Below are 27883 nucleotides of genomic sequence, written 5' to 3' on the forward strand. Positions count from 1 at the left end.
GCGAGATGGTCAGCTGCCGCGGCGCAGCAAGATGCTTGATGGGCTCCTCCTGGCGCGCTGGCTCGCCGCGTCCTTCGCGCTGACGCTGCTGCTCGCCGCGCTGCGCCCCTCGGCCGCCTACTTCGGGTAGGTGGCCCTCGGCGACCCGGGCTGGGCGGGAGGCGGGCGCGACGGGGATCTGGCGCCCCGAGCCCTTTGGAGGGGGTTAGCGACTGGGCTAGGTGCCCGGTGTCGGGACTCGGCTGGGGCGACGGGGTTGCCTGGAGCTGTTTGTTTGCAGCGCGCGCGCGTCGGTCAGTGCGCCGGCCGGTGCCCTGCGGCGCGGCGGCGGGGGTAGAGGCGTCCGGCAGTGCCCGCTGTTCTTGCCACGGGCAGCGGTTCTTCGGGACCTCGGAGTCGTCGTCGCCGCGCCTGCGGCCGTGCGCGGGGCTGCCTGGAGTTCAGAGACCAGGACCTGGTTTCGGCTCCCTTAGGCCGCCGCGCTCTTGCCAAAAGGCTCGAGCCTCCCCAGCTCCTACCCACCCCTCCTCTCTCTTCTCGCGAAGTTAATTTAACAACAACAAAAAAATACGTACAAAATCCAGATGTTCCTTGCACTGAGCCCCAAAGGGAACAAAAAATAACTCCAAGCTGGAGGAATTTATTTTTCTTGCGCTTTGCTTCTGACGCCCGGCCCCGGCCCTGCGGGCGCGGGTCTGTCGGATCCGTCCCGATTGCGCGCCCTGCAGCCTGCTCCGTGGGGCCCGGCACTCGGCCGAGCCCGCAAACGACTCCACCGCCTCCCCGCCGTCTCACCGGGTCTCCTCCCGCAGTCCCATTTCTCGTGCCAGAGTAGTTTGCGGCCGACTGTGGTTTGGGCGCGTCTCTCCGCCTTTCCTTCCTCCCTTTCCTTTCCCCTCCTCCCTCTCTCCCAGATACGGGATGTCGGAGCCCGACGACTTTGGGGGAGCCTCGCTGCGCTTTGCAGATGGGCACACAGGTCCAGGGTGGCGTCGAGGCGGGACTCCGACTCTCCCCAGCCCTCCGTGCCTCCCGCCCGGGGCGCCGTCCCTGGGGGCCGAGACCCCCTCTCTCCCCGCTCCAGCCCCTGTCCTGGGCTTGGAGACCCGGCAGGCGCTCCGAGGGCCGCCGCCCTCCGCCTGCCGGTCACCTGTTCCTCGCCCTTGGCCCTCGGCGCCGCGATCAGCGGCCTGGCCGGCAGAGGGCCCCGTTGGCCCAGTAATCTGGCGCAAGCCAGGGCAGGGAGAGGCCGGCGGGGCCGAGGAGCCTGCAGGTGTATCCTGTTCTCAAAGAAAATAAAATATTTTCATGGGAAACTTTCCTTTTGTGTTTTTCTTTCTCCCCCTTTCTTATTCTGCTCCTTTCTCCTGGGTCGTCTTCCAGGGTCAGCTACGTGTCTGCTCTCCCTGGAGACACCCCCACCCCACAGCCCTCCCCTGGCTCCTGGACCAGGGCCTGCTGGATGCCCGGCCTTCAGGGTCCAGTTTGTGCTGAAGCTGGCAAGCCCCTGTGAGACCATCTCTGCAGGGCTGGAGGGAGGGTCAGAGGATGGACGTCTGGCTGCAGGTCCAAAGTGAGTCACTGAGTAGCCTTGTCAGCCAGCCGTGCCTTTCCGCTCTCCTAGGCTCCAGCCACACGGGACAGCACCCTGTGCCTGGGACACACCCTGGGCTTGTCTGCGCCGCTGCTTTGCTCAGGCTGCTGTCTCTGCCCGGAGTCTCCCTGCCACTGATCCCACTGCCTGGGGGATCTGGGCCTGGGCCACCTGTCACACCAGGGTTCTTTTCTCTCCCCGGGCTGTCTCAGCATTCTGCTCCTCTGGGGAAGTCATGGGGCCTGCTGCGTATGCATTAAGCAGCCTGCTTGCAGGAGATCAACCTGGGTGCGTTGGCTGTCGCACATGCTTCCGAGCTGTGTATGGCTCCTACAGTCAGTCCTCGGCCGGGCCTTCTGGTCCCAAAGGATCCACTGAGCGGGGTCCCCTTCAGTCCTGTGCTGTGGGTGCAGCTCTCTTTGTAGTTGTGCCATGCAAGGAGGAATAAGGGGGCAGGCATGCTGCCCTGAGGAGGTGAGCAGCTCTCCAAACCTGAGGGAGGGGGCAGGCCAGATTGCAACTGGATGGGAACAGACAGGGATCCCCTTGAGTTTGGTTGTCAAGGTGGCACTGGGGGAGGGGAAGCTGGGGTCCGGGGGCCTGTGCTCCCAGCCAGGCGGTGACCTTCCTGGGCCAGGATCTGGGGTTCCTTTGCCGGGTGCCAGAAGGAGTTGTAGAGGGGGGGAGGAGGAGGCAGTAAGGGCCAGGCAGGGGCTGGAGCTGGAGGGGGATCGAGGGGGCAGGGGCCCTCTCTGTGGGGGCGGCTGGGGCTGTGAGGCCCTGCCCGATCCAGTGCAGAAGGAGTAGGAGGAAAAGAGCTGGGCTGCAGGTTTCTGCCCCCCTTCCCCCTCTCGGAAAGCTCTGCCTGGCACCGAGGCTTCCAGGCAAGAACGCAGCTCCAGTTACAGCCCAGAAAACCCTGAGAGGCTGGCCTGGGGAGGCGTCACGGGCGGGAAGAGGGGGGCCCTCTCCGCCCCTCCCCCAGCCTGCAACCCAACCCCAGGCTGTGCTGCTCCCTCCTGCCCTCTTCTGCAGCAGGCAGGTGGGACCCCCTTCTCAGGCCCAGCCACCCTGGGGAAGAGGATCCTCTCTTCTCCCTCCCTGTCCCTCCGCCGGGCCCGGCACCTCCTTGGCCTGCTAGGACATTTTGGCTTGATTTAGCAGGTGGCGTTTCCATCTGGTTCTTCCGAGCACTACGGCGATGTCTGCCCCAGGGGCCGGCGATGGCTTGGCTCCATGCCTTTCTTTTGATGGAGGGGTGTGCCTGAGTCCGGAGCTGCAAGGGGCTGGCCCCAGGTCACGTGGCGAGTTTGGGACACAGACCTGCACCCAGATTTGCTGCTTTCTCTCCCTGGACCGGGGTGGGTTTTAAACTTTGGTTTCGTTTTCTGTGGGATGGGCGCCTTCGGGCCCTGCCCCTCGCCTGGCATTTGAGGTCAGGTGAGATAGTGGATCTGGAAGGGCGGCATGCTCTGAAATCCAGAACAGATTCCTATGGGAAGGGGATTGAGAGGGAGGTCCCGGACCCTGGGGTGAGCCTTCTGCGTATTCTCCGGGGAGGTGGAGTTGGAGCTCGGGGAGACGTCTGCAGGGACTGGTTGGGATCCAGCTCCGGCTACTCCCTGGCCCTCCATTCCGCAGTGGGGGACAGGACCCCGAGATAGGGGCTGAGTACGGCTCGTGGCAGAGCGGGGCCTGGAACCCCCGCTCCCAGGTTTTGGGCTGTCTTGCTCCCCGGGACCTTGCTGCCCTGTTCTTAGAGATCCTGAGAAGCCTGCCAGCTCCCTGCCGGGGCCCTCTGGGAGGCTGGGAAGGAGCAAGCTGGCCGGGCTGCTAGTGTTGCATCACAGAGTCTGCCTGGACGAGCTGCGGCCTGAGGCTTCCAACACGGGCTCTTCTTTAAAAGAAGAAGGAAAAAGTGTCTTAAGCCCCAAGGCTCTGTTCCTTCATGTTGGCCTGGCAGAGTGTCCCTTCATGAAGAATCCTTTGAGAAAGCAGCCGGAGACTCGATTCCAGGCTGTGAGGCCGCTCTGGGTCTGTGGCTGGTCCCAGTGGCAACCTGGAGGCCTGCATGGAGGAGGCAGACCCAAGCGAGACACCCTAAGGGTGAACCCCCACCCAGGGCCAAAAGCATACCAGACATCTGTAGTAGGTGGGTCTCGGGGAGATGGTTTGGATGTCCACTAGGCCAGGGAGGGCGGGCTCACTCTGGATCTCGTGGCTTAGGACCAAGTGGGCACTAGAGCTTGGTGTCTTTATTTTTTATTGGGATATATGACATACCATAAAATTCAGCCTTTTAAATGGTTTTTAGTACATTCACGATGCTGTGAATTCCAGAATATTTTCATCACCCCGAAAGAAACTCTGTATCCAGCAGTCACTCCCCATTCTGTCTCCCCTAACCCCTAGTGACCATGAATCTACTTTCCGTCTTTATAGATCTGCTTGTTGTGGGGATTTCAGATAAATGGAAGCAAATGATATGTGGCTTTTTGAGCCTGGCTTCTTTCACTGAGCATAGTGTGTTCAGGGTTCATGGAAGTTGTAGAATGCATCCCATCCTTCATCTCTTTTTATTGCCAAATAATTTCCCGTTGTTTGGATAAACTGTATTTTGTTTACCCACCCATCCGTTGATGGATGCTTGGGGTGTTTCCACTTTGGGGCTGTTAGGAACAACGCTCCTGTGAGCATTTGTGTGCGAGCTTTTGCATGGGCGTATGTTGTCAATTCTTTGGGGCCTCTACCTGTCAGTGGAATGGTTGGGTCATATGGTAGCTCTGTTTTAAGTTTTTGAGGAACCGCCAGACTGTTTTCCAAAGTTGGGTGCATTGTTTTACATCCCCCCCAACAACGTATGAGGGTTTGTATTTCTCTACGTCCAAGTCAATGTCCGTTATTGTCTGTCTTTTTTATTACAGCCATCCCGCTGGGGTGAGGTGGCACCTCATTGTGGTTTTGATTTGCCTTTTCCTAACGACCGATGAGGTTGAGCATCATCTGGACATTTGTGTGTCTTTTCCTTTGGCCATGTTTAAATTGGGCTGTGTGTCTTTTTTGGTGTTGAGTTGTAGGAGCTCTTTGTGTTTTCTAGATATGTTCTTGGACCAAAGAGAACCTCATCCCTTGGCCTGTAACCCAGAATTCTCTCAGTTCTCTCCCTCTTTCTCCCTCCCTCCCTCCCCTCCCTTCTCCAGTGCCTCACAGGCCCTCTCGGCAACCTGGGCAGCCAGTGTGGAGGTGGCTGTTCCCTGCTCACTAGCTTCTGGGGTGCGAGCCCTCTCTGGAGGCTGGCACAGCCCCTGATCTCAGCTGCACCCCCATACCCCCAGGGGCTGCTGTAGTGGGGTGCTTTGCTTCAGGCATCAGTCAGGTCCCCTGGGTCCTTCCTTCCTGTCCCCGACTGCACGGTCATGGCGTGGCCACACCGGTCCCCTCTGCACCACGCTGGGCCCAGCCCCCATCCATGCTCCGGGCTGCATGCACAGCTGCCAGCTGCCTGGAGGGGGGTACTCAGCTGCCCTCCTGGAGGGGAGTGGAAAGGGAGCAGGCCAATTCCCAGGTGGCAGAAGGGGCGCACCCAACGGTGTAGACAGCACGGCTCTGTGGAGGGGCCTGTGGGGTGGCTGCTTGTGACAACACAGCGGGCCGTCGAGGGAGTGGTGATGGCACTCAGGGGGCTAGGACAAAGGGCTGAGGGGCTCAGCTTGCCCTGTGAGTGGGTGCTGGGAGCTCAGGGGGCTCCTCTGGGCTTCATGTCATAGGAGGTTTCAGAGCCAGGCCGAGCAGTGTGCAGACCTGGGGTCAGGGGGGGCCCGGTGGAAAGCAAAGTGTCCAGGACCACTGCCCGGCTGGGAGACCTTTGGAGACCCCTGGGAAGTGGCACTAGTGGGTGAGAGCTCAGAGCAGACCGGAGAAGAGCAGAAAGCACCCACCAGGGGAGGAGAGTTCCTGGGCCCGAAGGTCAGCGGGATCAAACGGGGCAGGGTGGGCCAGGGGGTTGTGGTCAGTGAAGGCACACAGAGGGCAGGGAGAACGAACTGTGGCTGGGGCTGGGGCCAGCCTGGCTCTGTCCAGCTGTGGCCTCGATATGACCCTCTGTCCCCTGGGGCCTAGGCTTTCTTCCAGGACTCCTGGCCCGGGAGCCCCTTCCTAGCCAGTGGGATGGGAGTGGGTCAGTGGAAGCCAAGCAGAGGGGCAGGTGGGTAGGGGTGCAGCCGGCGGCCACAGGGAGCTCTCAGAGCTGGCCCCTCACCCCCTGCGGTCTCTTGCGGGGTTGGGGGGGGCATCTCGAGGCTCACCCTTTGCAGAGTCCCCACCCCAGGCCTGCCTGCCTTCGACTGCCTGTCTTCCGAGACCACGTGTGGGCGTGTGCTGGCGGGGTGCCGGAGGGTTCCCCTGTCACTTGCATGTCCTAACTCCTCCAACAGGTGCCCTGGGTGGCGAGGGGACTTCTGCTCTCTCACCACCCCCAAGTCAGACACCCCACCCCGATGGAGTGGGCGCAGAGCAGGTGCTTAGCCCGGGCCTGGGGGTCAGCCACACACCACCCCGGTCCTCGGACAGCGGCCTGAGCCCCGAGTGCAGAGGTGTATCCTTGCTTTACTCAAGAGTCAGAGTTGCCTCGGCCGGCGTCCTGGTGGGATTTGGGGTGAGGGCAGAGCTGCCAGCAACCTGGCTCCCCTCAGCTGTGTGAACAGATGTCCTGCCCGCAGCCGCCTGTCCGTCCTTCTGCCGGCGGCCGTCTGGACGGGGGGACAGCTGGGCTAATCTCGCCTCCGTCCCTCTCCACAAACTCTTCCTTCCCTGCGCTGCAGCTTTGGGGCCCCGCCCTGGGCCAGGCCCCGGCTTCAGAGCCCCCTGGGTGGTGGGCTCCAGCCAGGCACGTGGACATACCCCCTACCCCCCACTCGCCAGCTTCCAGGGGAGTTCAGCCTGACAGCGTACGGACACAATAGGAGAAGTGTGTGATGGATTTTTTTCTCCCAGGAAAGAATGCACACACACAGATTCCTTCTGGAGAAGGCCCTGGCTCCGTGGCTGCTGGAACCCCCGGGGTGGGGGGGATGAGAGATGAGCTGATAAAGGGTTGGCGGGCTGGCTGGCACGGAGAGTGGGCAGGAGGCGGGCTTGGCTTCTCTTTCCTGGCTGCAGAAAAACGACACCTGTTGAGCGGGGGCTCAGGCATGGAGCTGCTTCTTAATCCTTGGCCCATGGGGGCGCCCTGGTCCCCTTTGTGCATTGTTATGGGCGGTGGGGGGTGCCCGCTTAGGCGTGCCCACCCTGGCTAGGCCGGGGCAGGGAATGTTCAGGAAGAGACGCAGTTGTCAGGGAAGCTGGGGGGTGGGGGGGGCTGCTTGGGCAGAGGAGGCTGCTGGCCAGTGGGTGTGCCCTGGGGAGTGGAGGGGAGACAGGGGACTCCCCCCATCCATCCTGTCTGGCCTGCACATGTCCCTGAAGGCCTCCTGGATCCTGTAGGGTTTATTTCACCTGTCACCTCCTCCAGGAAGCCTGACGGGATAGCTCCCAGGGCTATCACTCATTATTCTGGCAGTTTCGTTCTGGAGATGGGAGAGGTAAGAGGTCTCTTGGACGGTCTTCTCTTAAAGGCATGCTGTGCTTCTTCCCTGCCCAGAGCTCCCTAAAGCTGTGGGGGATTTGGACGGCACCCCTGCTCCTGCATGTTGCCCTCTGTAGCCTTCTTGGGCTGGCTGTTGAGCCGGGGTAGGGGTCCCAGGTTGCCCTGAGGCCAGCTGGGCAGGTGGGCAGACACTGCACAGAGGACCTGCGGTCCCCTCTGAGCCCAGGCCTTCCTGCTCCATCCCACCATCTTGCCTTCCACGGGTGGGCCACCAGGAGGCTCGGGAACTTCGGGTATTGGGATGCATGGGAGCTTTGCAGGCCGGGCACAGCAGGGGGCCCCACACTGGGTGCTGGCTCCCACGGGCACCCCTTTGCCGGACCCTGGCCCTGGACACAGCAGCCTGTGTTGTAGCAGTGAGCTGGTGGGTTGTTTCCTGACGAACTTGGTGTGACACCATCAGGCTGCAGGTTCGGGGACGAGCCTCTGAGCTCAGTTCTGGCTGGGTCAGCAGGGGCTTCCAGGGAGACGAGGTCTCGGGGCGCCGTGAGTAAGCAGGTGTGGGGAGCCATGAGCCAGGACTCAGCGGCAAGGCTGTTTTTCCTGTAGGGGTTAATGATTCCGGAATATCTGTTCCACAGGGACAGACGGGGCAGGCGGGTGGCCGAGCAGCAGCCTCTGTTCCCGCGCTGGGCGGCGCCACCTGGGCCGGGCAGCCCCTGCTCTGTGACCCGCAGGACCTCGGGTCTCGGGCAGGCCCCCAGCCCGCCTCCCGGGCCGTGGTTCCCGGGCTGGGCTCTGGCCTCTCCCCATGGGCGGAAACGCTGTGGCTGGGCTGGCAGCTGCTCGGCCTCAGGACTGGCAGCCCGGACGAGGGAATGGAAAAAGTCAGACCTCAGGCTGCATTTGTTTTTCTTAGCGATACCTGAGGTAGAAGGAGCCAGGGGAAGTGGGCTGGAGGTCTGGCCCAGGAGCAGCAGCTGCCAGAGGCTCCCAGAAGCAGAGGACATCAGAGCTGGCTTGTCCGGGGGCCTCGTTGCCAGACCCCGTCTCCCCTGCTCGCCACCACCACACACACAGATGCAGAGGCCGCAGCCCTGAGCGGCGGCCCCAGGTCACCCCACCGTGGGGAGTGGGGCTGAGCTGCTCTCTCATCTCGCAGCTTCTGCTGCTTTCCTCGTCTGCACCTGGCCGGCACTGGGCACGCTGTGGGAGCATGAAGCAAAGCAGTCAGTGCTCCAGGGAAGAGGATGCTGTTGCCAGGTCCTTGCAGAGGGGCACGGGGAAGGTGGTCTTCATGAACTGGGGCAATGCCAGGCCTGGGAGCACTCCCTGGCTCAGCCCTCCAATGATGGGTGGATGTACCTGGCCTTCTGCCAAAGCAGCGCTGGGGTTGGAGCACCAACTCGGGGATGAGGACATCTCGGCTCGGTGGGTGTTGGCAGTCCCTAGAGGGTTACGTGGGACGGCGGCCAGGTACATACGTGCACCAAGGCCCTTGCCACGAGGGTGAGTAGGCACACCGCCCCATGTCAGGACACAGCCCAAGTGGCCTCAGCTTGGAACCAAGGCCCCTCCGCCGTCTAGTTCTGTAGTGTTCCCCTGTGGGATGTGTCCCCTGGGCTGGGCACAGCCTGTCCCCTGAGCGTTGAGTGGTCTTGGGGCAGAATGGACTCGGCCTGGGCACGACACCAGCTCCCGCTCTCCTCCACCTCTCCAGGGGCAGGATCCCGGCCACTTCTGCAGCTCCGTGCTTACCTGGCCCAGACCCTGCTGGTGTCGAGCCACACTGATGGCGAACGGAGCCGAAATTGGAGCTCACCGGGAGGACGGGGGGTTAATCTCAAAACCGGTTTCCCAGTGTTGGAATTTATTTTGATTTTGTTACACGCAGAAATTAAACGCCGTCTGGTGGGGCTGAGGTTTCCTTGGCAGGGAGCTGTGGCTTCTGAAACCCCAGCCTCTTCTGCTCCGCCACCCCTGAGGGCTGGGTTCATGGATGAGGCGGCCGTTTGGGTGGCCGGGGCTTGGCCGGCAGAGAAGGGAGGTGGGTATTGGGGACCCCCCTGCACACCCTCCCCAACCCTCCGCAGGAGCTGCTTTGGGGCCTCGCTCAGCTAAGGGTGGAGTGGACCCCGTAGCTGCCCCCACCCACAGGGTCGTGACCCTTGGGCTCTTGGGCACTTGCCAGAGGATCGGGGAGAAGACTTCAGAATCCAGATGATCCTGGACCCCACACCACCAGGGGTCTGGGATCTGAGCTGCACTGCCCAGTGCCAGTGTCCCCGAGCCCAGAGGGGCAGGTGTGAACCGTGCTCTCCCTTCCCACCGTCCAGGGCCTCCGGCCAGCTGGGGGTCAAAGGGCGTGAACTCTGGCCCCCAGTAGCCACTGCGCCAAGCAGATTTTGTGCCTGTCTGGGGCTGCTGTGTCCTAAGGCCGTTCTGGCCCCACGAGGGACCAGGTTTGGCAAAGAGGCACTTGATGGCCACAAGCCAGAGACAAGGTCTCCATCACCCACCGAGTGACACCTGAGTGTTTGTCAGATGGACCCCCATGGGGTGGGCTGACTGTCAGAGCCCAGGGGCCCCTGTTCAGGATGAGAAAACTGAGGCTGGGAAATAAAGCAAAGAGCAAATGGTGCGAAGCTGGGTTTTCGCTCTGCTGTGCCCAGGTGGCTGAGGGCAGCAGGCCTTCTGGGGCGGGCTGGCACCTGGGAACATTTCAGGAGAGGAAGGAAAGGATTTGGGGCCAGGAGCCATCCCCAAGGGGAGGGGAGCAGGCAAGGGAAGTCTCTTGGGGGGCACCTTTTGCAGGAGGGTTCCCATGGATCCAGTGGGATAGTTCCCACTGTCCCCCTGCCTGGCCATGCACCAGCCCCTCGTGGGGGCCTCGGGTGGAACAGAGCTGGCCTAGTAGCTCTGTTTCCCTGTCTGGCCTGGGGGCTTTATCACAGGCATGGCTGGCTGTGGAAGGACATTGCCCCCCAGGCTGGTCTGAGAACACTGTGGAAGCTGTGGTCCTTTCCCGAGTGTGGCAGCCCTCCCTGGCGTGGCCCTGTCCAGCATGACGCATGTGTCTGTCTGCGTCTTGGCATGGGCCAGTGGAGAGTTTGCTGTGATCAAAGTTGCTCTACCTCTCGCTCTGTGCTCCAGACTTGGGGAGGGCTGCTTTAGACCCTCCCCAAAGTGTTCCAGCACTGGAGGTGACCCTCTGCCCTCCCGTGGCCCTTCACTTGTGCCACCTTCCCCCCACCATACATTAGACTGATGCTGTCTGGTGGAACTTTCTGCAGTGATGGAAGTGTTTTACATCTGTGCTGTCTGGTGTGGCAGCTGCTGGCTGAGCATTGGGCATACCATTCTAGAACTTTCTTCCATCCTTTTGGAAGGCCTTATGTCTTTCTGCATGTGTGCTACTCACCTGGATAACAGGGGAGGGCTTGGAGGCGGACTATGGCAACCTCGGATGCCTTAGTCAAGGAGCCTGACGTCTTGGTGGAAAAGGGCAGCCGTGAGCATTCCAGGTGCAGAGGAGCCTGGGAGCTGGCCTGGAGCCTCTCTCAGAGCATGGTGGGGGCAGCGGCCAGCGAGGAGGCTGTTTGTAGGATTAGGACCCAGTTCTGGTCTTTGTTCTACTCTTAGGAACAAGACACCCTTGGCCAAGTCATGTAAGCCCTCAGAACCTCAGCCTCCTACCTATGCAGTGGAGGTAACCTGCAGGTTGTTCAGGATTACAAGAAAATACAGACTTCCTGTTCTCGTAACAGTGGCCAGTTGTCACTTCAGCCAGCAGTTTTGCTGAAAACAGCTGGACCTGGATTTACATGTGTGTTTAATTTTAAAAGTGTCAAAGAGCCAATACAAATGAAGGGATGATGGGAGTCTGGAGAAATAAATGATAATGGAGATAGCTTTTGCCCTGAGAATATATGCTGAACAAGAAAATTTGACTCTTTGTGTCGATGGGCTCACAGGCCAACCCCAAGTGGGAAAACTCGAAGAGGATCCTCTCCACAGCCAGCTGGGACCCCCAAGGCCAAGCCCCAGAGTGCCCTCCAGGAGGTGAAAGGAAATCTGCCCTCTGCAGTGAGGGAGCCTGGGCTTGGAGGACCTTGGAGCCAACTGGAACACACACAAAGATATCCTTTTTGAAATCTGTATTAGTTTCCTGTGGGTGCCATAACAAATTACCCCAATGTGAGTGCCTTAAGACAACAGAAATTTATTCTCTTACAGCTCTGGAGGTCAGAGGTCTGAAATTAAGGGGTGACAGGGCCACGGTTCCTCCAAAACCCCTGTGGAGAATAGTCTGTCTTTGCCCCTTCCAGCTTCGGGTGACTCCAGACACGCCTTGGCCTGTGGCAACACAACCCTGGTCTCAGCGTCCATCGTCATGTGACCTTCTTCTCTCCATGTCTCTGTGTCTTCTCCTTTTCTGACTCTTATCAGGACACAGATCATTGAGCTCGGGGCCTCTCCTAATCCAGGATGATCTCATCTTGAGAGCCTTACCATAATTATATCTTCAAATACCATATTTGTGTATAAGATCACATTCTGAGAATCCAGGTAGACACATATTTTGGGGAGACACCAGTCAGCCACTGCAGTGATTCAAATTCTTCCTGAAAATAATTTCTCAAATGCAATGACCAGCACACAATCGAAGATAACTAGGCACCCATGGAAATGAGTCTACTGAGTGAGGACGTGCAGGGACAATAGCAACAGACTGTTAAGCAGAGCATCACACGTCTAATAAAACAATTCTACTTGCTAGACTTGAAGAAGTAAAACACTCTTGGGATATCTGTGAGGAACTAGAAACCACAGAAACTGACCCACCAATTTGGAAAAACCAAGTAGAATTAGAAAAAAAGTTTTAAAGTAATGGGCTGATGTAAAAGCAGATTAGAAACAGCTAGAGAGAGTTATCAAAGTAGAAGACAGATCAGAAGAAAGTATCACAAGGAAAACAGAGAGAGAGATCAAGAGATCTAGATGGCATAATCAGAAGGTCTAGCATGTTAAACAGAATTCCAGAGGGAGAAGAGAGAGTGGGAAGGAGACGTAGGGGGAATGCTTGAAGAGAATGGCTGAGAATTTTTTGTAACTGATTAAAGCGATGAAGAAGACTCGAGAAGCCCAGTGTCTTCCCAAGCAGGGGCTAAAAATAAATTCGCACCAGAACATATCAAATTAGAACTGCAAAACATCAAAAACAAAGAACCGAAAAGGTAGTCATAGAAAAAAATACAGACTACCTTCCTAAGAGTGTCAGGCCGGATTGTGGCAGTGAAGCCAGAAGGCACTGGGACAACATATTCAGTGTGAAAGTAAATAACTGCCACCTGAGGCTTTGGCACTGTGTGAAAGTTTTTCTAAGAAGGTGAAATGGAGACCTTTTCAGATAAGCTGAGAATTCACATCCACAGATCCACACTGAAGGGGATTTTAAAGGCTGCAGCAGATGATCGCTGCTTTGCTCCATGATCAGGAAGGTGTGTGTAACGGAACACTGACCGTACAGAAGGGAACACTGGCTGTATAGAGCTCCTTGCAGGGTCCTAAATATTAGAACTAAAGTACATGCTAGCATATAATTCAGAAGGGGTCAGCGGAGTCATATTCTCCGGGCCTTGTATCACCCAGAGAGGGAAGGTCTTGGCCAATGTTAGACTGATTCATAATGTCATTTCAAGGATAACCATAAAATACTAGAAAAGATGATAAAACCTTAAGTAGCAGAGGGCAAAAATGAAGACTAAAAGATAATCCAGAAAGAGGGAAAAAGAGAACAGCTGTGATGAATAGAAGGAATGAAACAAGAAGGCAAACCAAAACCCAGCAGTGTTAGTGACAGTAATTGAAAATGGACAAAATGTCCCAGGCAAAAGACTAAAATGATTAAGATTGTTGTTAGGTTTTAGATCTAACTATTGGCTGTGTCTAAGAGACATACCTAAAACAAATGAGGATGTAGACAGTAAACAGGTGGAAGTCTAAGAATATATTGAACATTTATTTACCAGTGGACCTTCTCCTCGAGAGAAGAGGGTCTTGCTACAATGAGAGACTCAGAATTGATAACCTGGGGCTTTTGTAGTGACTAGAGTGGTGACATCGATAGCCTTATGTGCATATTTTGGGAGAGGAGAGAAGCTAAAAATCACGGAACAAATACTCATCTCAGAAGCCAGGAAAAGAAGAGCAAGAGAAATCCAAAGAAGGCAAAAGGAGAAAAACGAAGATAATGAAGAAATTAATGAAATAAAAAATAAACATGTCATAGAGATAAACAGATCCTCTCTTGCAAGAAAGAACTGGTAAAATATCTGAGATTAATCGAGGAGAAAGAACAGGTTCAAATCACCAGCATCCTCTCTAGAAAAGACACCTTAGAATATATGTCATCACTTTCTCTGCTATATCACTACAGCTTTTGGAGATAAAAATAAGAGGATATTATGCACAATTTCATGCCGCTAAATTGGAAAGTTCAGATGAAGTGGATGAAACCAGAAAAACAACAACAGACTCAGGTTATAGAAATGCAGACTAATCCTGTAGTGATTAAAGAAATTGGGTCAGTGGGAATGTAAAATGATACACCACTTTGGAAAACAGTCTCGCAGTTGCTTAAATAATTAAATAGAGTGTTACTTGATGACCCAGCAATTCCTCTCCTAGGTATGTACCCAAGAGGAATGCAAACATAATGTCCGCACAAAATCTTGTGTACAGATGTTCATAATAGCATTATTCCTAGTAGCCCCAAAGTAGAAACAACCCAAATATCCATACACTGATGAATGGATAAACAATATCTGGTATGGCAATGTGTTTTAGTTTTCTCATTGCTAAAGCAAATACCATACAATAGGTTGTCGTAAACAGCAGGAATGTATTGGCTCACGGTTATAAGACTAAGAGAAGCCCAAATTCAAGGCTTTATCAAGGCAATGCTTTCTCCCTGAAGACTGTGGCGTTCTGGGCTGGCTGCCAGTGATCCTCGTTCCTTGGCTTTTCTCTCACATGGCAATGCATATGGCGGCCTCTTTGGCCTCTCCCTCCTCTTCCAGGTTCCGTGGCTGTTGAGTTTCTGGGTGCGCCCTCTGTGTGACCTTCCCTATAAAGAGGGTTAAGGCCCATCTCAACTCAGCTGGGCCACAGCTTAAACCAAAGTAACCATCTCAAAAGGTCCCATTTACAAGAGCTCACACCCACAGGAATGGACTAAGTCTGAGAAAACACGTTTTTCTGGGGCACATAGCTCCCAACATCCACGTCAGATGATGGAATATTACTCAGCAATAAAAAAGGAATGGAGTCCAGATACTTATTACATTCTGGATGAGCTTTGAAAATGTTTTGTTAAGGGGAAGAAGCAATATACAAAAGTCCATATGTTGTATAATTCTGTTCACATGAAATACCTATGGAAAGCACAGTAGTTTCCAGGGGCTGGGGAGGAGAATAATAGCTATAGGGTAGAAGATTTCTTTTTCTGGGTGATGAAAATGTTTTACAATTGAATGTAGTGATGGTTTGTAAATCTCTGTGAATATACTAAAAACCATTGAATTGTACACTTGAAATGAGTGGATGTTATGGTATGTCAATTGTATCTCAAGTCGTTTAAAGAAAAAGAGAAAAAAAATTGCATCAGAAAGAAAATCTTCCCTCAAAGAAGGCTTCATGGCAAGTTCTACCAAACAGTCCAAGACATGATTCTAATCTTACACAAACTCTTCCAGGGAATTTTGAAAAAAGAATACTTGCTAATGCACCAAAATTCTACAGGAAGAGCACAAGAGAAGAAAATTACAAACACAGATGCAAAAATCCTAGACTAAATATTATCAAATTACATCCAGCAACGTGGAAAAAGGATAAAGCCCATCGTGACTAAGTTGGGTTTATTCCAGGAATTCAGAGTTTGGTTTAACATTAGAAAATCAATTATTGTAATTCCTCATGTTAGCAGATTAAAGGAGAAAAAAGAAAAATCATGTTTCAAAACATGCAGGGATGGTATTTGATAAAATTCCATATCCATTTATGATGAAAAAAAAGACTTTTAATATACTAAGAACAGAAAGGAACTTCCTTAACCTGATGCTCGGTGTCAAGAGAAAAAAGGTGCAACGGACATCGTGCTTAACGGTGAAATATCGGAAGCTTTCCTTGTAAGATCAGAAATGAGTCATGGGTGTGTACTCTCACCCTTGAATAAATTGGGAGTGATGCTAGCTGTTTTAACACCCCCAGACGTAATGGTTCAAACATGATGGAGGTTTGTTTCTCTCCGGTTTTGGCTCAGTGGGCACATTTATTCTGGAGCTGGGTCTCTGCCATTCTCTCCTGAAATACGCACATGAGGCTGTAATTATTGCAAGTTATTGCAAGGCCCATCCTCTTCTCCTGTGTGGGTGAGTCTGGGCTTGGGCTTGTGGAAGGGACACGAGCAAAGGACAGGGGTGGCTCCCATTCGGAAGTGGTGTTCAGGACTCTCTAATGTCCACTGGTGAGGGCTCAGCCACACAGCAACCCATGGGGCATGGCATGGAGGATGGTTAGCAGGCTCGGTTGCAGCTTTCTGGTGATCTGAGCCATCCGGATAAGGCAAGAGAGACGGGATACAGATGGAGAAGCAAGAAACCAAAGTCACCCTTTTTGCAGACCACAGATTGTACACCTAGAACATCCAAAAAGATTTAGAAATGAGTTCTGAGAAATAGCAGGTTTGCTGAAAGCTAAATCAATAGAGTGTTTGATTGCATTTTTGTATATCAGCCACAGATAGAAAATGATGTTTTATAAACCTATTTTATTTTTTGACGTTGTTATACACGGAATCCAGGGCTAAATGTCACAAATAGCTTAAGATCGCTGGGTGGGGGACCCTATAAAACTTCAGTCGGTAATTCCTAAGGAACAATTGGGCAAGTCTGTGAGAAGGTGACGTCGGACCTCCACGTAACATCACATGCAGAAATGAGTATAGCAGGATGGGAGAATGCAGTGTGTGGGGCAAAAACAGACAGCTTTTGGAAGGTGATTTAGAGGAACACTTTTATGATGTTAGAATACATTTGTCCTACATGTTTTCCTGCACAGATCTTTAAAAAATGTTAAAGGCAATAAGAAGATACCTGAGTATCGTGCTGTGCCAACATTCTGATCTCGTTATTTGTTTCCAGGGAGGGGATCTCGGACCAGGTGAGCCAGTGACCCTGTCTCAGTCTCGCACAGAGGTGGTTTCTGCTGCTTGGCCTCTGGCTCTGCCCCCCTCCCAGCTATCTTGTACCTGTGTGCCAGTGGGTTTCCGTGGAATAGTTTTCTGGATCTATGTGCTTGCCCTCTGGCTTCACCCCTGCAGGTCCCAGCTGCAGGGTTGCATTCCCACGGGGCCTGGCAGCCAGGCCTGCAGCTCCGTGCCCACTGCTCCCACCCCTATCTGGGGCCAGACGCCCACTGGGGGCAGCAGCAGCTGCTCTGAGCCTGGGTGGCAGGTGCACGGGCTGGCATGGGCAGCTGGGCTGGCCCAGTTGCCTGAGGTCCCGGGGGCTGGAGGGCTGAACTCACTTCATGCTCCGTCCGTAATGAACCCTTTTCTCTGCTGTCCTCCCCTGCCCGGCAAGTCTCATCAGCCCAGGTCCTGAGAGCTCAAGAGAGGCCCAAGAGGGCACACATGCCATCTTGCTTGCTTTATGTTCAATCATGTCATATTTGAACGGGTTGTCCACGCTCAGGTACGATATGCACAGAGTTCACAGGAACCCAGAGGGGAAGGGCACATTTCTTCTAAAATGCACACAGACTTAGTTTACAGAACCCCTTCCTACACGCAGTTCAGTGCCTGCGTTTTCACTTAGCACACGAGGGGATCATTCGGTATCAGCGTGTGCAGAACTGAACGTTCCACCAAATGGATGGATCTGGCCCATCTACTCTCGTTTGTTTCCGGTATATTTATGTAACAATTCTGCACTGAATAACTGTGAAGGGCATATACATATCTGTACCATATTACCCGGGAAGTCGATTTCTAGGTATATGCCCCACGAGAGTGAAAACAGGGTCTCACAAACCCTCGTATGCCACGGTTCATCACAGCAGTATCCACAAATGCCAAAAGGTGGAAAAAAACAAAGCATCCGTCAACAAAGTGAATGGCTAAACAAAATGTGGTACCCACACACAATGGAGTATTATTTGGCCATATGAGACAAGCTGCAACACAGAAGAACCTAGAAAACATTATGCTTGATGAAATAAGCAAAGCTTGTAAGGATGGATATTGTATGATAACGCTTAAAAGAAGTGACCAGAACTCACAAGTTCGCGGAGATAGGAAGTAGATTTGAGATTACTGGGAGATACGGGGATGGAGCAAGCGGGGAGTGCTTGGGGGAAAAAAACAACGGAAACATATGCTTGTCCATTTTAAGATAATAAATCTGTAGGCTGTATTTCTAGGCAGAGAATTTGTTGGCTAAATCCTGGTTAAATCCTGGCAGTGTAGAATGTCACACTTTCCCTGTGTCCTTGGTGACAATTTCCTCAAATGCTTTGATTTATGCTGATGTGATAGATGAAAAATAACATGAGTATAGTTTTCATTTGTATTTCTTTGAGGATGGTTGAGCCTCTTTCCATAAATTTTTTAAAAACCAGCTACATTTCCTTTCCTTGAATTGTATATTCATATCCTCCATCCATTTTTGATAGATTCTTTTTGTTATTGATATGTTGATTTATATGAAAAAAAAAATAAGTCCACGCATGCACACTTACACACACAGAGTTGGCTGTTGATCTGGAATATGAGTTCCAGACGTTTCTGCAATATGCCATTTGCCTATTAGTCTTTCAACTCTGCTGTTTCTTTGCCATGCAAAACTTTTTGTATTTTTAGGTAGTCAAATTTGAATGCCTTCTGGATTTGGAGTCATGGTGAGAAAAGCTTTCCCTGTGCTCGGATGATTTTAAAGGCCTCTTGTGTTTGCTTGCAGCACGCCTGTGGTTTCATCTTATGTTTAGGGTTTCTGTCCATCTGATGTAGGAGCCATGCACCTTCCGAACAGCCTCTCCGAGGACAGCGTGCATCCCCTGTCTTTCCACCCCTAGCTGATGCCCCCCACTCCCCAGGCTGGCCACGCATGGAGGTGACTGCAGACAGTGGTGACGGAGCTGGAGGCTGGGGTCCTCTGAGGGCCTGTGTGTGTGGTGGGCTCGGGGACCCCATGTGGCTGTTGAACTCAGGGTGACAGCTCAGGCCAGGGCCAAATTTTCCCCAATTGCTGCCCCAGCCCAAGAGCAGACCCGTGGGCCTCACCTGGCTGGAGAACGGGGTGTCTGCTCCCCGCTGCGGTGGTCGCTGTGGCTGCCGAGTTGGCCACGTTGGCTGTGGCAGGCTGTCACTCCACGTAAGTCTGCGGACCTCACGGGGAATGCCATTTCTTTACCACCCCGAGAGAGCTCAGGTTTCTTACTCTGGTGTTCTGATAATGCGGTGGGCATTTTGCAAAAAGGATTTGGGGAGGCTGCTCCGTCACCCTGAAACCCGCTCTCTTGGCCGAGGCTGCAAGCTCTGACCCTGCCCTGTCTGGGGACAGAGCGAGCACAGCCGGCAATGGGTGGCTGGCCCCGTTTGGGGGTGACAGAGGGACCTTGGCTTTCTCGCCCCCCATGTTCCAAGTGCCTCCAGCTGGGGGGAAGTTCGGGGAAGGTGGCAAGGAAGCTTTTGGGGCCACCCGGCCATGTCACCTGCCTTCGCCTGTGCTCCCAGTGGGGCCTGACGTCCCCCGGAACCAGCCTTGCCGTAGGGCATTCTCTTGTGGCACATTGGAATTTTTGGCACTGGCCTTGGAGCTCAATTAATCTTGAAGAATCCAGGCTGGGGGTTTGCACAGGTTCGAGACGGTGGCCCAAGCTCTCCACACAGCTGTCAGCATTCCTGTCTGGGGACGGAGGTCTCCGCCGAGTGGGCCAGCTTTTGTTTGGTGGTGGTGGTGGTGGGGGGGTACCCGGGGGGGGCTCCCCTCTTCCCTCCAGCCCTCCACCGCCTGGCTCTTTGGCCTGGCCTCCTGCCGATGGGCCCTCTGTCCCCGCGGACTCCTGGCACGGCTCTGGGCAGCTGTCGTGGGGCCTCGGCCTCCGGGACGTGGGAGGGGCCCTGGCATTGGAGACCCTTACCCCTTGTGCTTAGCCCCTTCCCTGGGTCCCCAGGGCCCTAGGGTTGACGTCCGGAAACCTTGGCAGGGCTTCTCAGTCCCACATGATTGCATTCTGGCCCCTGCCTGCCCCTGGGTCCCTTCCTAAGCCCCAGCCCGCGTCTGCACAGTGGCGGATTTGGTGTCCCACTGAGTGTTCACGCACACATCATTGCACTGTTTTCGTTCCTCTCACCCCCATTTCCTTCCCGAGCCTCGCTTCCCTAAATTCCAACCCTGCCTCCAAGTGGCAGCTTCCCAGGCCTCTCCCTCTGCAGCTTTGGCTGCCCTTTTACCATACGTGGAATGGCCACTGCGTCTGCACTGGCCAGCCTCCCCAGGCTCTGCCCCACTGCCGTCCCCAGAGCCCAGCACGGGGGCTGCGGACGCTGACGGGGAATTCACAGGAGCTCCGGGCCCTGCTGCCCTCCCAGTGACTCCCGACACAGACAGTCTGAGGAGCCAGCCCTTGTCTCTGGACTCTGCATCCACTCCCCAGTGGGGAGCAGGGTGGAGACCCTGGATGGACACCTTCCCTGGGCTCTTCCCAGCCCCGGGGAGTGCTTCTCAGGCACTTTGGAGCAGGAAGAAGCTTTGATGGCAGTGCAGGCAGGGCTAGCGCATGAGGGATCAGGGAAGGGGGACCCCAGGCCTCCTAGGAGTGATCTCTGAGGGCCCTTCTCTGCTGCATGGTCCTCTACCTGGATTTGTGCAGGTAGGTGGGTGGGCGGGCCAGCCAGGGTCCCCAGGCCCCCTGTTTGGCTCCCCCAGGGTGTAAGTGCAGGGCCTGTCATCCTGCCTCTCTGAGCGGGCATTGCTGTGGCCTCGTGCCCAGGCTGGACCTCCTGGGGACCTTGACCCTGGGGACAGCTTTGCAACCCCTGAGCAGACTGGAGTGCACGTGGGGAGGGCCTTGGAAGCCCCGAGCCTCAGTGCCGTGCCCAAGGAGTCTTGGTGCCTGCCTTTCAGTGCCACGTCTGCCCTCCGGGTAGGTGGCTGCTCTTGGCAGGCCGTGGGGTGGAGCGTGTCTACCTGTGGGTCTGCTCAGTTGCCACTGGGTGGCTGCTAGGCACCACGAGGGTCTCCAGCCTGCTCCGCAGCCTGCCCGCCTGTTTCTGGGGCTAGGCTGGTGTTGTGTGGGATGGGGGATGCTTGTTTTCAGAGATGCCTCAATAGCAGGCCCCTAGTCCTGTCCCTTTTCGCTGCATTTGAAGATCTGGGTGTCTCCTGGGGTGGCATTCTGCCTGGCTGTGGACCTCACGTACCTGTGGGGCTCTGGGCACAGGCAGAGCAGGTGACGTGGCTGGGGGTGAGTGGAGGTGTCTGGTGTGGGTGACGATGGTGCTGGGCAGGGCTGTGGAGTAGACTGGGGGTCTGGGCTCAGCACAGATCATGCTGGGAAGGGTGGGGAGCAGGAAGAGCCCCACTCTGTCCCCAAGGAGCCCTCCTGGCTGCAGAGAGGCCCATGGGAGAGTCCTAGAGCTGGTGGATGGGGCACGCAGACCAAGTGCACAGGGCAGGAGGAGACTGGAGACTCTGGCTGTAAACTCTGCAGCTCCCATGGAGCACCAGGCCCTGGGAGCATGGAGAGAGGCCGGCAGGGGGCAGGTGGCCTGGAGCTGGTAGTGGCCAAGGGCACCAGGGAGTGCCCCACAGTGCCAGGGCCTGAGGGTCAGTGGGGCCGAACGAGGCTGAGGACTGGGCAGGAGGCCTCCGCCCTGCCTGCCCCTCTCTGTGTGCAGTCATGGAGCTGGCTCCTGCCTCTCCACCCTGCGTGCTCCTGATGGGGCCTGGCTGCACGGGGGTGGGGCAAGGAGAGTCTGCAGCTGTCCGTCCCTGCTCCACCATCAGGCCCTGTGGCTCAGGTGTGACCCCTTAAACACAGTTGTCGGGGCACAGGCAGCCCAGTAAACAGGCATGCGAGGGCTTGCGGCCTTCTGGGGGTGGGGGGCATGCAGGAACTGGCAAGACAGCCTTCCAGAAGGAAGGTGGCCAAGCCAAGCCCATGGGCGTGGAAGGTGGACATGGGTGGGCCCGGGTCAATGGGTCCAGGAGCCAGCTGAGGCCCTCCTCCCCTGCATGCTGGCCGTCCCACGTCTCCCTCGTCTTGTTTTTTTCCGGACAGCCACTGACATCTTCTCCCCTTCTCCTTGTGCCCACAAGCCCCCAACCCCCCTTCTTCTGCAGCTCCTGGGATGCCCATCCTTGCCACAGTGCTGTCCCCTGCTGCCCGGTGGGCTCAGCAGCCCAGCTCAGCTCCTGTCCTGGCCCTGTCCGGTTGGTTCTGTTGCTCCCCAAAGTGGGTTCCTCCTCTCGCCTCGCAGCCATCACCCTGCCCTCGTGTGCCGGCACTGCATCCCCAGGCAGTGGTAACTCTCTCTTCTGTGCACCAGGCTGACCGGCAGCGAGCCCCTGACCGTCCTGCCGCTGGCCCTGGAGCCGGAGGCCGCGGCCGCCAAGGCGCACTACAAGGCCTGCGACCGGCTGAAGCTGGAGCGGAAGCAGCGGCGCATGTGCCGCCGGGACCCCGGGGTAGCCGAGACGCTGGTGGAGGCCATCAGCATGAGCGCCCTCGAGTGCCAGTACCAGTTCCGCTTCGAGCGCTGGAACTGCACCCTGGAGGGCCGCTACCGGGCCAGCCTGCTCAAGCGAGGTCAGTGCAGCGGAGCACGGGCTGGCCGGGTCTCTGGCCGCGGCGGGGTGGTGACCACGGTGGCTCCCAAGCTCCAGACCCCGTGGGGAGGTCCCCCGCTGCCAGCAGAGGGAGGCAGGAAGGGGTTCCCTCTGTGAACCCCAGGGCGAGTGGCAAAGGGGCCCTGGAAACAAGCCCCTTCTCCATTTGGGGTCTCTGTTCTCCGTTGTCCAACACCCCGGGGCTTGCACTCGGTGGTTGCTTGCCCTGGAGGGAAGGGCAGGCGGGAAGAGATGGGGTGCTTGGTCACCCACCTCCGGCCATGCTGGGCCCGTCCTTCCAGAGCCATGGCTCTGCAGAGGAGGACAAAGGGAGGGAAACCACAAAGCCCAGAGCAGCGCCTACTGAGCAAGTCTTGGGGCCTGGGCCCGGTTGAAGACCAAGAGCTTCTCCGAGGATGTTCCAAGAGGGGCTGGCGAGTGGGGACAAGACTGGTCCTCGAGGGCCGCTGGCCAGGGCTGATGAGTCTCCAGTCGGAGCCCAGAGGAAGGCTTTCTAAGCAGGGGCTCTGCACAGCTTTGCAGGCTGCTGGGAAAGGAGCAGGGTCTGCGGTTGGGGATGTCTGCCTGCTCCAAGCCCGTGGGGGACCTTGAGACTGGAAGGCTGGGGCCTGGCCAGCGTGGGGGATGCCCGGGGCTGAGCTCTGATGTCTCCGCCAACCGCCCCAGCCCCAGATGCGTGCTCCTGGCTGACTCTGTGTCGAGGCCCCGTCCGAGCCCCTCTCCCGGCCTCGCTTGGCATGGTCAGCCCAGTGTCGGTGGTCACAGCGGGGACCCCTCTCTGCAGGCTTCAAGGAGACGGCCTTCCTGTACGCCATCTCCTCGGCGGGCCTGACGCACGCGCTGGCCAAGGCCTGCAGTGCCGGCCGCATGGAGCGCTGTACCTGCGACGAGGCGCCGGACCTGGAGAACCGCGAGGCTTGGCAGTGGGGCGGCTGCGGGGACAACCTCAAGTACAGCAGCAAGTTCGTCAAGGAGTTCCTGGGACGGAGGTCGAGCAAGGACCTGCGTGCTCGGGTGGATTTCCATAACAACCTCGTGGGCGTGAAGGCAAGGCGGCCGGGGGTCTGGGAGGGCGGGCGCGGGAGGGGCAGGGAGGGGCCTCACCCGGGGAGGTGGACGTGGACGCGGGCCTCACTCGGGGAGGTGGACGTGGGCCTCACACAGGGGAGGTGGGTGCAGGCCTCATTGGGGTGGTGGACATGGGCCTCACTCAGGGGAGGTGGATGTGGACCTCGGGGAGGTGGACACGGGCTCCAGTCCAGTCCAGCACACTCCCAGCGGTCACTGTAAGGGGCCTGGCTCCCTGAATGAGGGTTGGGGTATCCAGGCCACTGGCACCTCCAGGATCCTCCTGGGCCTTGTCCGTCTCATCAGGGCCATCCTGGAGGGTCTCCCTGTTGGCTGCATCTGACCAGGAGCATGGCAGCACAGAACAAAAGTGGTTTCCCAAGCTTGGTGTCAGGCCCTGGGGCAAAGGGGTTCTGGAGAAGGGTTGGGGGGTTCCGAACCCACTGAGCACAGTCAGGGTTGGCCGAATCTGCTCAGCAGCCAGGACCTCGAGGGACACAGGCTCGACTCACACTACCTGGAGCTTCCTGCAGGGCTGGGCCTGGGGCTCCACCTGGAAGTCTGGCCCTCCTTTGCCCGACCTGACTGTGCTTCGTTTTACCTGCAGCCACTCAGCTCCCAGGCCCACCCCCGCTGGACCTCCCAGACCCAGGAAGGAGGGTGTCCGGGGCTTGGGACAGGCCTCGCCAGCACCCCTTGCTTTGGCCCCTGGAGAACAAAACAATGCCTGCCTGGGGGCTGGCTTCTCGCAAGGAGCCAGGAGGCATGCCCTCTTTCTCTCTGTTCTCTGTCATGTCTGCTCTGGAAGGGTCTCCTCCAGTGCCAGCCTGGTGCTCTGGGTGCTCGCTGGGCAGCTCGGGGCCTGGAGCAGCCCGCCTTGAGGACGAGATAATTAGAGCCAGCTCTGCTCTGAGGGCCTCTTCTATTGAGAAGTGGGAGCCCTGAATCGTCCACTTATTAAAAAATCAATTTCCCCTCTTCAGCCCTTTCGGGGAGGTGGCTGAGGGGCAGGGGTGAGGTGGGGCGTGGGCCTGGAGTGCAGATTAAATCCCCAAGGCAGAGTCCCCTCTTTTCTTCTGCGTCTGCCCCCTCCTACCGCACTTCACCCCTTTGTAAGCGATTAATGAAAAGTCAGAATATTAAAAGTGCTCGATTAGTTCCGCCGGGCCTGGGTAAGCGACGTTTTAATTAAATTTGTCCGGGTTTCTCGGCAAAGTGTCATTAACTGTGACTCTTCTGTTCCCTGGCTGGAGGGTTGCTAAATTTCTTAATCTCCTTTGCACCGGACTTTCCCTGGGGCTGGCGTGGGAGCTCGGCCACCTGGCTCAGTGGGGGTCCCCCTGTTGGGGAGGGGAGCTCCTTTCCCTTCCCCCTCCTTTCCCTTCCCCCTACAGGGACCTCGGGTGTAGGTTGACAGGGCATCTCCCTGGCTTTGTACACGGGACCCCAAATCTGGGGAGGGCAGTGAGCCAACCAGCTCCCCAAATGCAGAGGTGATGTTCAGCTGTTCTTACTTCCTTCCCTCTGGGCTGGCCTTGGAAGTCTCGGGCCCTGGGTGATGCCCCTGCCTTCCCTCTCCACATCCCCTGGGCTGCCTCGGACCCTGGAGATCTGGAAGGGGACAGGCGTGTGAGCAGAGAGCCTGCCATGGCTCCAGGGGGTGGCTGTGGGGTCGTGTCTCGTCCGTCCGAGGAAGGTCTCCATGGGGCTGCTCTGCAGAGCTGTGCCAGGCATGGCACTATTCCTGACCCCCTACCCTACCCTGCAGGTTATCAAGGCTGGAGTGGAGACGACGTGCAAATGCCACGGTGTGTCAGGCTCGTGCACGGTGCGCACCTGCTGGCGGCAGCTGGCGCCCTTCCACGAGGTGGGCAAGCACCTGAAGCACAAGTACGAGACGGCACTCAAGGTGGGCAGCACCACCAACGAGGCGGCGGGCGAGGCGGGCGACATCGCGGTGCCCCGGGGCCGGGCGGCCGGCACGGGGGGCGGGGACCCGCTACCCCGCACGCCTGAGCTGGTGCACCTGGACGACTCGCCCAGCTTCTGCCTGGCCGGCCGCTTCTCTCCGGGCACCGCTGGCCGCAAGTGCCACCGCGAGAAGAACTGCGAGAGCATCTGCTGCGGGCGCGGCCACAACACGCAGAGCCGGGCGGTCACACGGCCATGCCAGTGCCAGGTGCGCTGGTGCTGCTACGTGGAGTGCAAGCAGTGCACGCAGCGCGAGGAGGTGTACACCTGCAAGGGCTAAGCCCGCGGGAGGTGGGAGGCCTGCTGTGCTCTCTTCTCCAGGGCCCCTACTCTCCAGGGCGCCGGGGGGCCGTGCTCCGGCCTCTGCAACCACTTGGCTTCGTGTGCCACACCCCCACCTCCCCTTGTCCCCGAAAAGCCCCTCCTGCAGATCCCCATCTCTGCTGACCGGCCCGTCTTGCCCCCCCTCTCCCCACGGAGCAGCTCAGAGCACCCTCCCTGGCTACTCAGGGCTCCCATGACGGCCCAAGGGTGCCACCTTGGAGATTGAAACCACTAGAGGAGAAAGCCGCCCGCTGCCCACACTGCTGTCCCTTCGTCGACGTCGAGCACTTCGCTTTGGAGTGCATGTCAGTGACTTTTAAATTATTGTTATTTAATTAATATAATTATTATTTTCCCCACCCCCAGCATCACCCCGGGCTTGTGGCTCTTCCTTCTGGGGTTGGAATCGAGTCGCTCGGCTCTCAGGTGCCCAAGTCCCGCCTGGAAGGTTCCTCTCGCCCGCCTCCCGCCGCCGTTTCTCTCCTTCCCTTCTTTGCCTAACTCTGCTTTGTCGTTTGAAACCACTAAGTCAAGATAGATGTTCTTGTGTTTTTGTGTGTTTTGTTTTTAAAGAAATACAGCAAAGCTGTAACTGACCACAAGCCCCCAGGGCTTCCGGAAGCCAGGGCATGCCACATCCCGGGCCCTGGAGTTGCCTTCCCCCTGGACCCCTGCCACGCACCCCATAGGCAGATGACCTTGTACTCCGGCCCCCTCAACACAGATTCCAGTGCCGGGGGTGGCGTGCTGTGCCCCAGGGGCCGGCTGGGCAGAAGTGCAGGGCTCCCTGCCTGAGGAAGCCACAGCTTGCTGTGTGTCCTTGCAGGGGATGCAAGGTAGGGACACGTGAGGTGGAGAGAGTCTTGGGCTAGGATTTGGCAAATGGAATGCTGTTCTCCTTGCAAGGAAGGGGAGAAGATGGCTTACACTGACCTGGCTTGGTTTGTGCACGCATGTGTGCAAGTGTGTCTGTGTGAGGCATGTGCACTGTGTACATGTGTGAGTGTGTGTGTGGATGTGCTTGTGTGCAAATGTGAGCCTGTGTGCATGTAAGTGTGTGCATGTGCATGCCTATGACTGTGTGTGTGCATGCAGGTGTGTGCACTGCATGAAGTGGTCAGTGGCCACCAGGGCATAGCTGCCACCTGTGAGCCCCTTCGTCTGAGCGCCATGCTGTGGCCCTCTTCCCCAAGGTGGTCGAGAAGCAGCCTGGGCTCCCCAGTGTCCTGAGGCAGGGGCCTGGTCTGTGTGAGTGTGGCCGGGGGCACCAGACCCGTGCCCTTTGGTGCACTGGGTAGGGGTCTATGGGTGCCGAGCTGGGCGTGCAGCTGGGCACGGGAACTACTGAGTGAGCGGGCTGCCCTGAGTCCCAGGGTCTTGGGGAGCCCAGGGGTGACTGTTTTTACAGGAAAACCTATTTATGTTGCTATGGGTCTCTTGCCCCCGTTTGATGGTGTAAATAGTAAAGTTTATTGCCCTGTGGTTCAGAAAGCATCGCCGTGAAGCACCTGTGTGCAAGGAGGTGCTGGAGCTGACGGTGCGGTGCAGGGTGTGAGGGTCTGAGCGGCTCTCTGCAGGAGGAGCGTGGGTGAGCCCGGGGAGGAGCAGATCTGCCCGCGGAAGGTGCTGGTGTGTCCCTCCGTCTCCAGCAGACCTGGCTGGAGAGCGCTGGTGTGAGGTTCAGTGGGGCCGTCCCCTCTGCTCCCCAGACACCTGCACTGCTGCCAGCGAGACTGTGCGCTGTCACTTTTGGGTCTGTGGAAAGGTGGCAAGTCAGAGGAAGAATATTTTTTTATCAAATACCGCATTTAGCTCTATGTCACAAATATTAAAACTATTTTTTTTTTTAAAAAAAAAAAAAACAAGGCAGACTGAAAACGTTTGCTGGTTGGTTTGTTTATATATAAATATATATTGGAGTGTCTGGCTAAATGAAGAAGCAATTCCCAACTGCTGGAGCCTCTTATTTAATGTGCTTCTCTTCGGTGTGACAGAGTATTTCTGGAAGAAAGAGCGAAGCAGGGTGTGAGGGTGCACAGCCAGCTGGGGGTCCCCCACAGTGTCCTCCCTGGCAGAGTTGGGGGCTTACCCGGGGTCTGTGCCTCTGTGGGGCCAGGGGGAGCTCGGGCAGCCAGGTGGGTGGTGCCCGGCGACTCCCCCAGCCCAGCCCTGTCAGGGGCTGTGCAGGGGTCTGGAACTCTTAGCCGGGTTGGGGGGTGCAGGACTGGGAAGCAGGGATGCCCCACACATGGAAACTTCTCATCTTTGTGTTCAGTCTTGTGCGAGCCTGTCAAATTTCTCTACCTCATCTGTATAGCGAGTAGGTGTGTACCTGAGTGACTGCGGAGAATGTATTTAAATTATTTAACACCTTTGTATAACGAAAACCAGAAACGAGATGGAAACAGTAAATAAATGTATTTTAAATTA

General features: G+C 56.8%; 1 protein-coding gene across 1 annotated transcript; it reads left to right on the top strand.

Annotated features, from left to right (window-relative positions):
* WNT9A (Wnt family member 9A) lies at positions 1 to 27883 on the top strand. Its single transcript, XM_037823259.1, has 4 exons — positions 1 to 126; positions 21790 to 22049; positions 22875 to 23137; positions 24927 to 27883. Exons 1-4 carry the CDS (start codon positions 32 to 34, stop codon positions 25407 to 25409), a joined length of 1101 nt encoding a protein of 366 aa, XP_037679187.1. The 5' UTR covers positions 1 to 31; the 3' UTR covers positions 25410 to 27883.

The sequence above is a fragment of the Choloepus didactylus genome (assembly GCF_015220235.1).
Source record: "Choloepus didactylus isolate mChoDid1 chromosome 11 unlocalized genomic scaffold, mChoDid1.pri SUPER_11_unloc2, whole genome shotgun sequence".
NCBI lineage: Eukaryota > Metazoa > Chordata > Mammalia > Pilosa > Megalonychidae > Choloepus > Choloepus didactylus.

What these genes read in the sequence shown, in the direction of transcription:
- WNT9A (XM_037823259.1), top strand. Translation starts at nt 32, where the DNA reads ATGCTTGATGGGCTCCTCCTGGCGCGCTGGCTCGCCGCGTCCTTCGCG. An exon ending in CCCTCGGCCGCCTACTTCGG is followed by an intron (nt 127 to 21,789) that starts GTAGGTGGCCCT and finishes TCTGTGCACCAG; the next exon opens with GCTGACCGGCAGCGAGCCCC. An exon ending in ACAACCTCGTGGGCGTGAAG is followed by an intron (nt 23,138 to 24,926) that starts GCAAGGCGGCCG and finishes CCTACCCTGCAG; the next exon opens with GTTATCAAGGCTGGAGTGGA.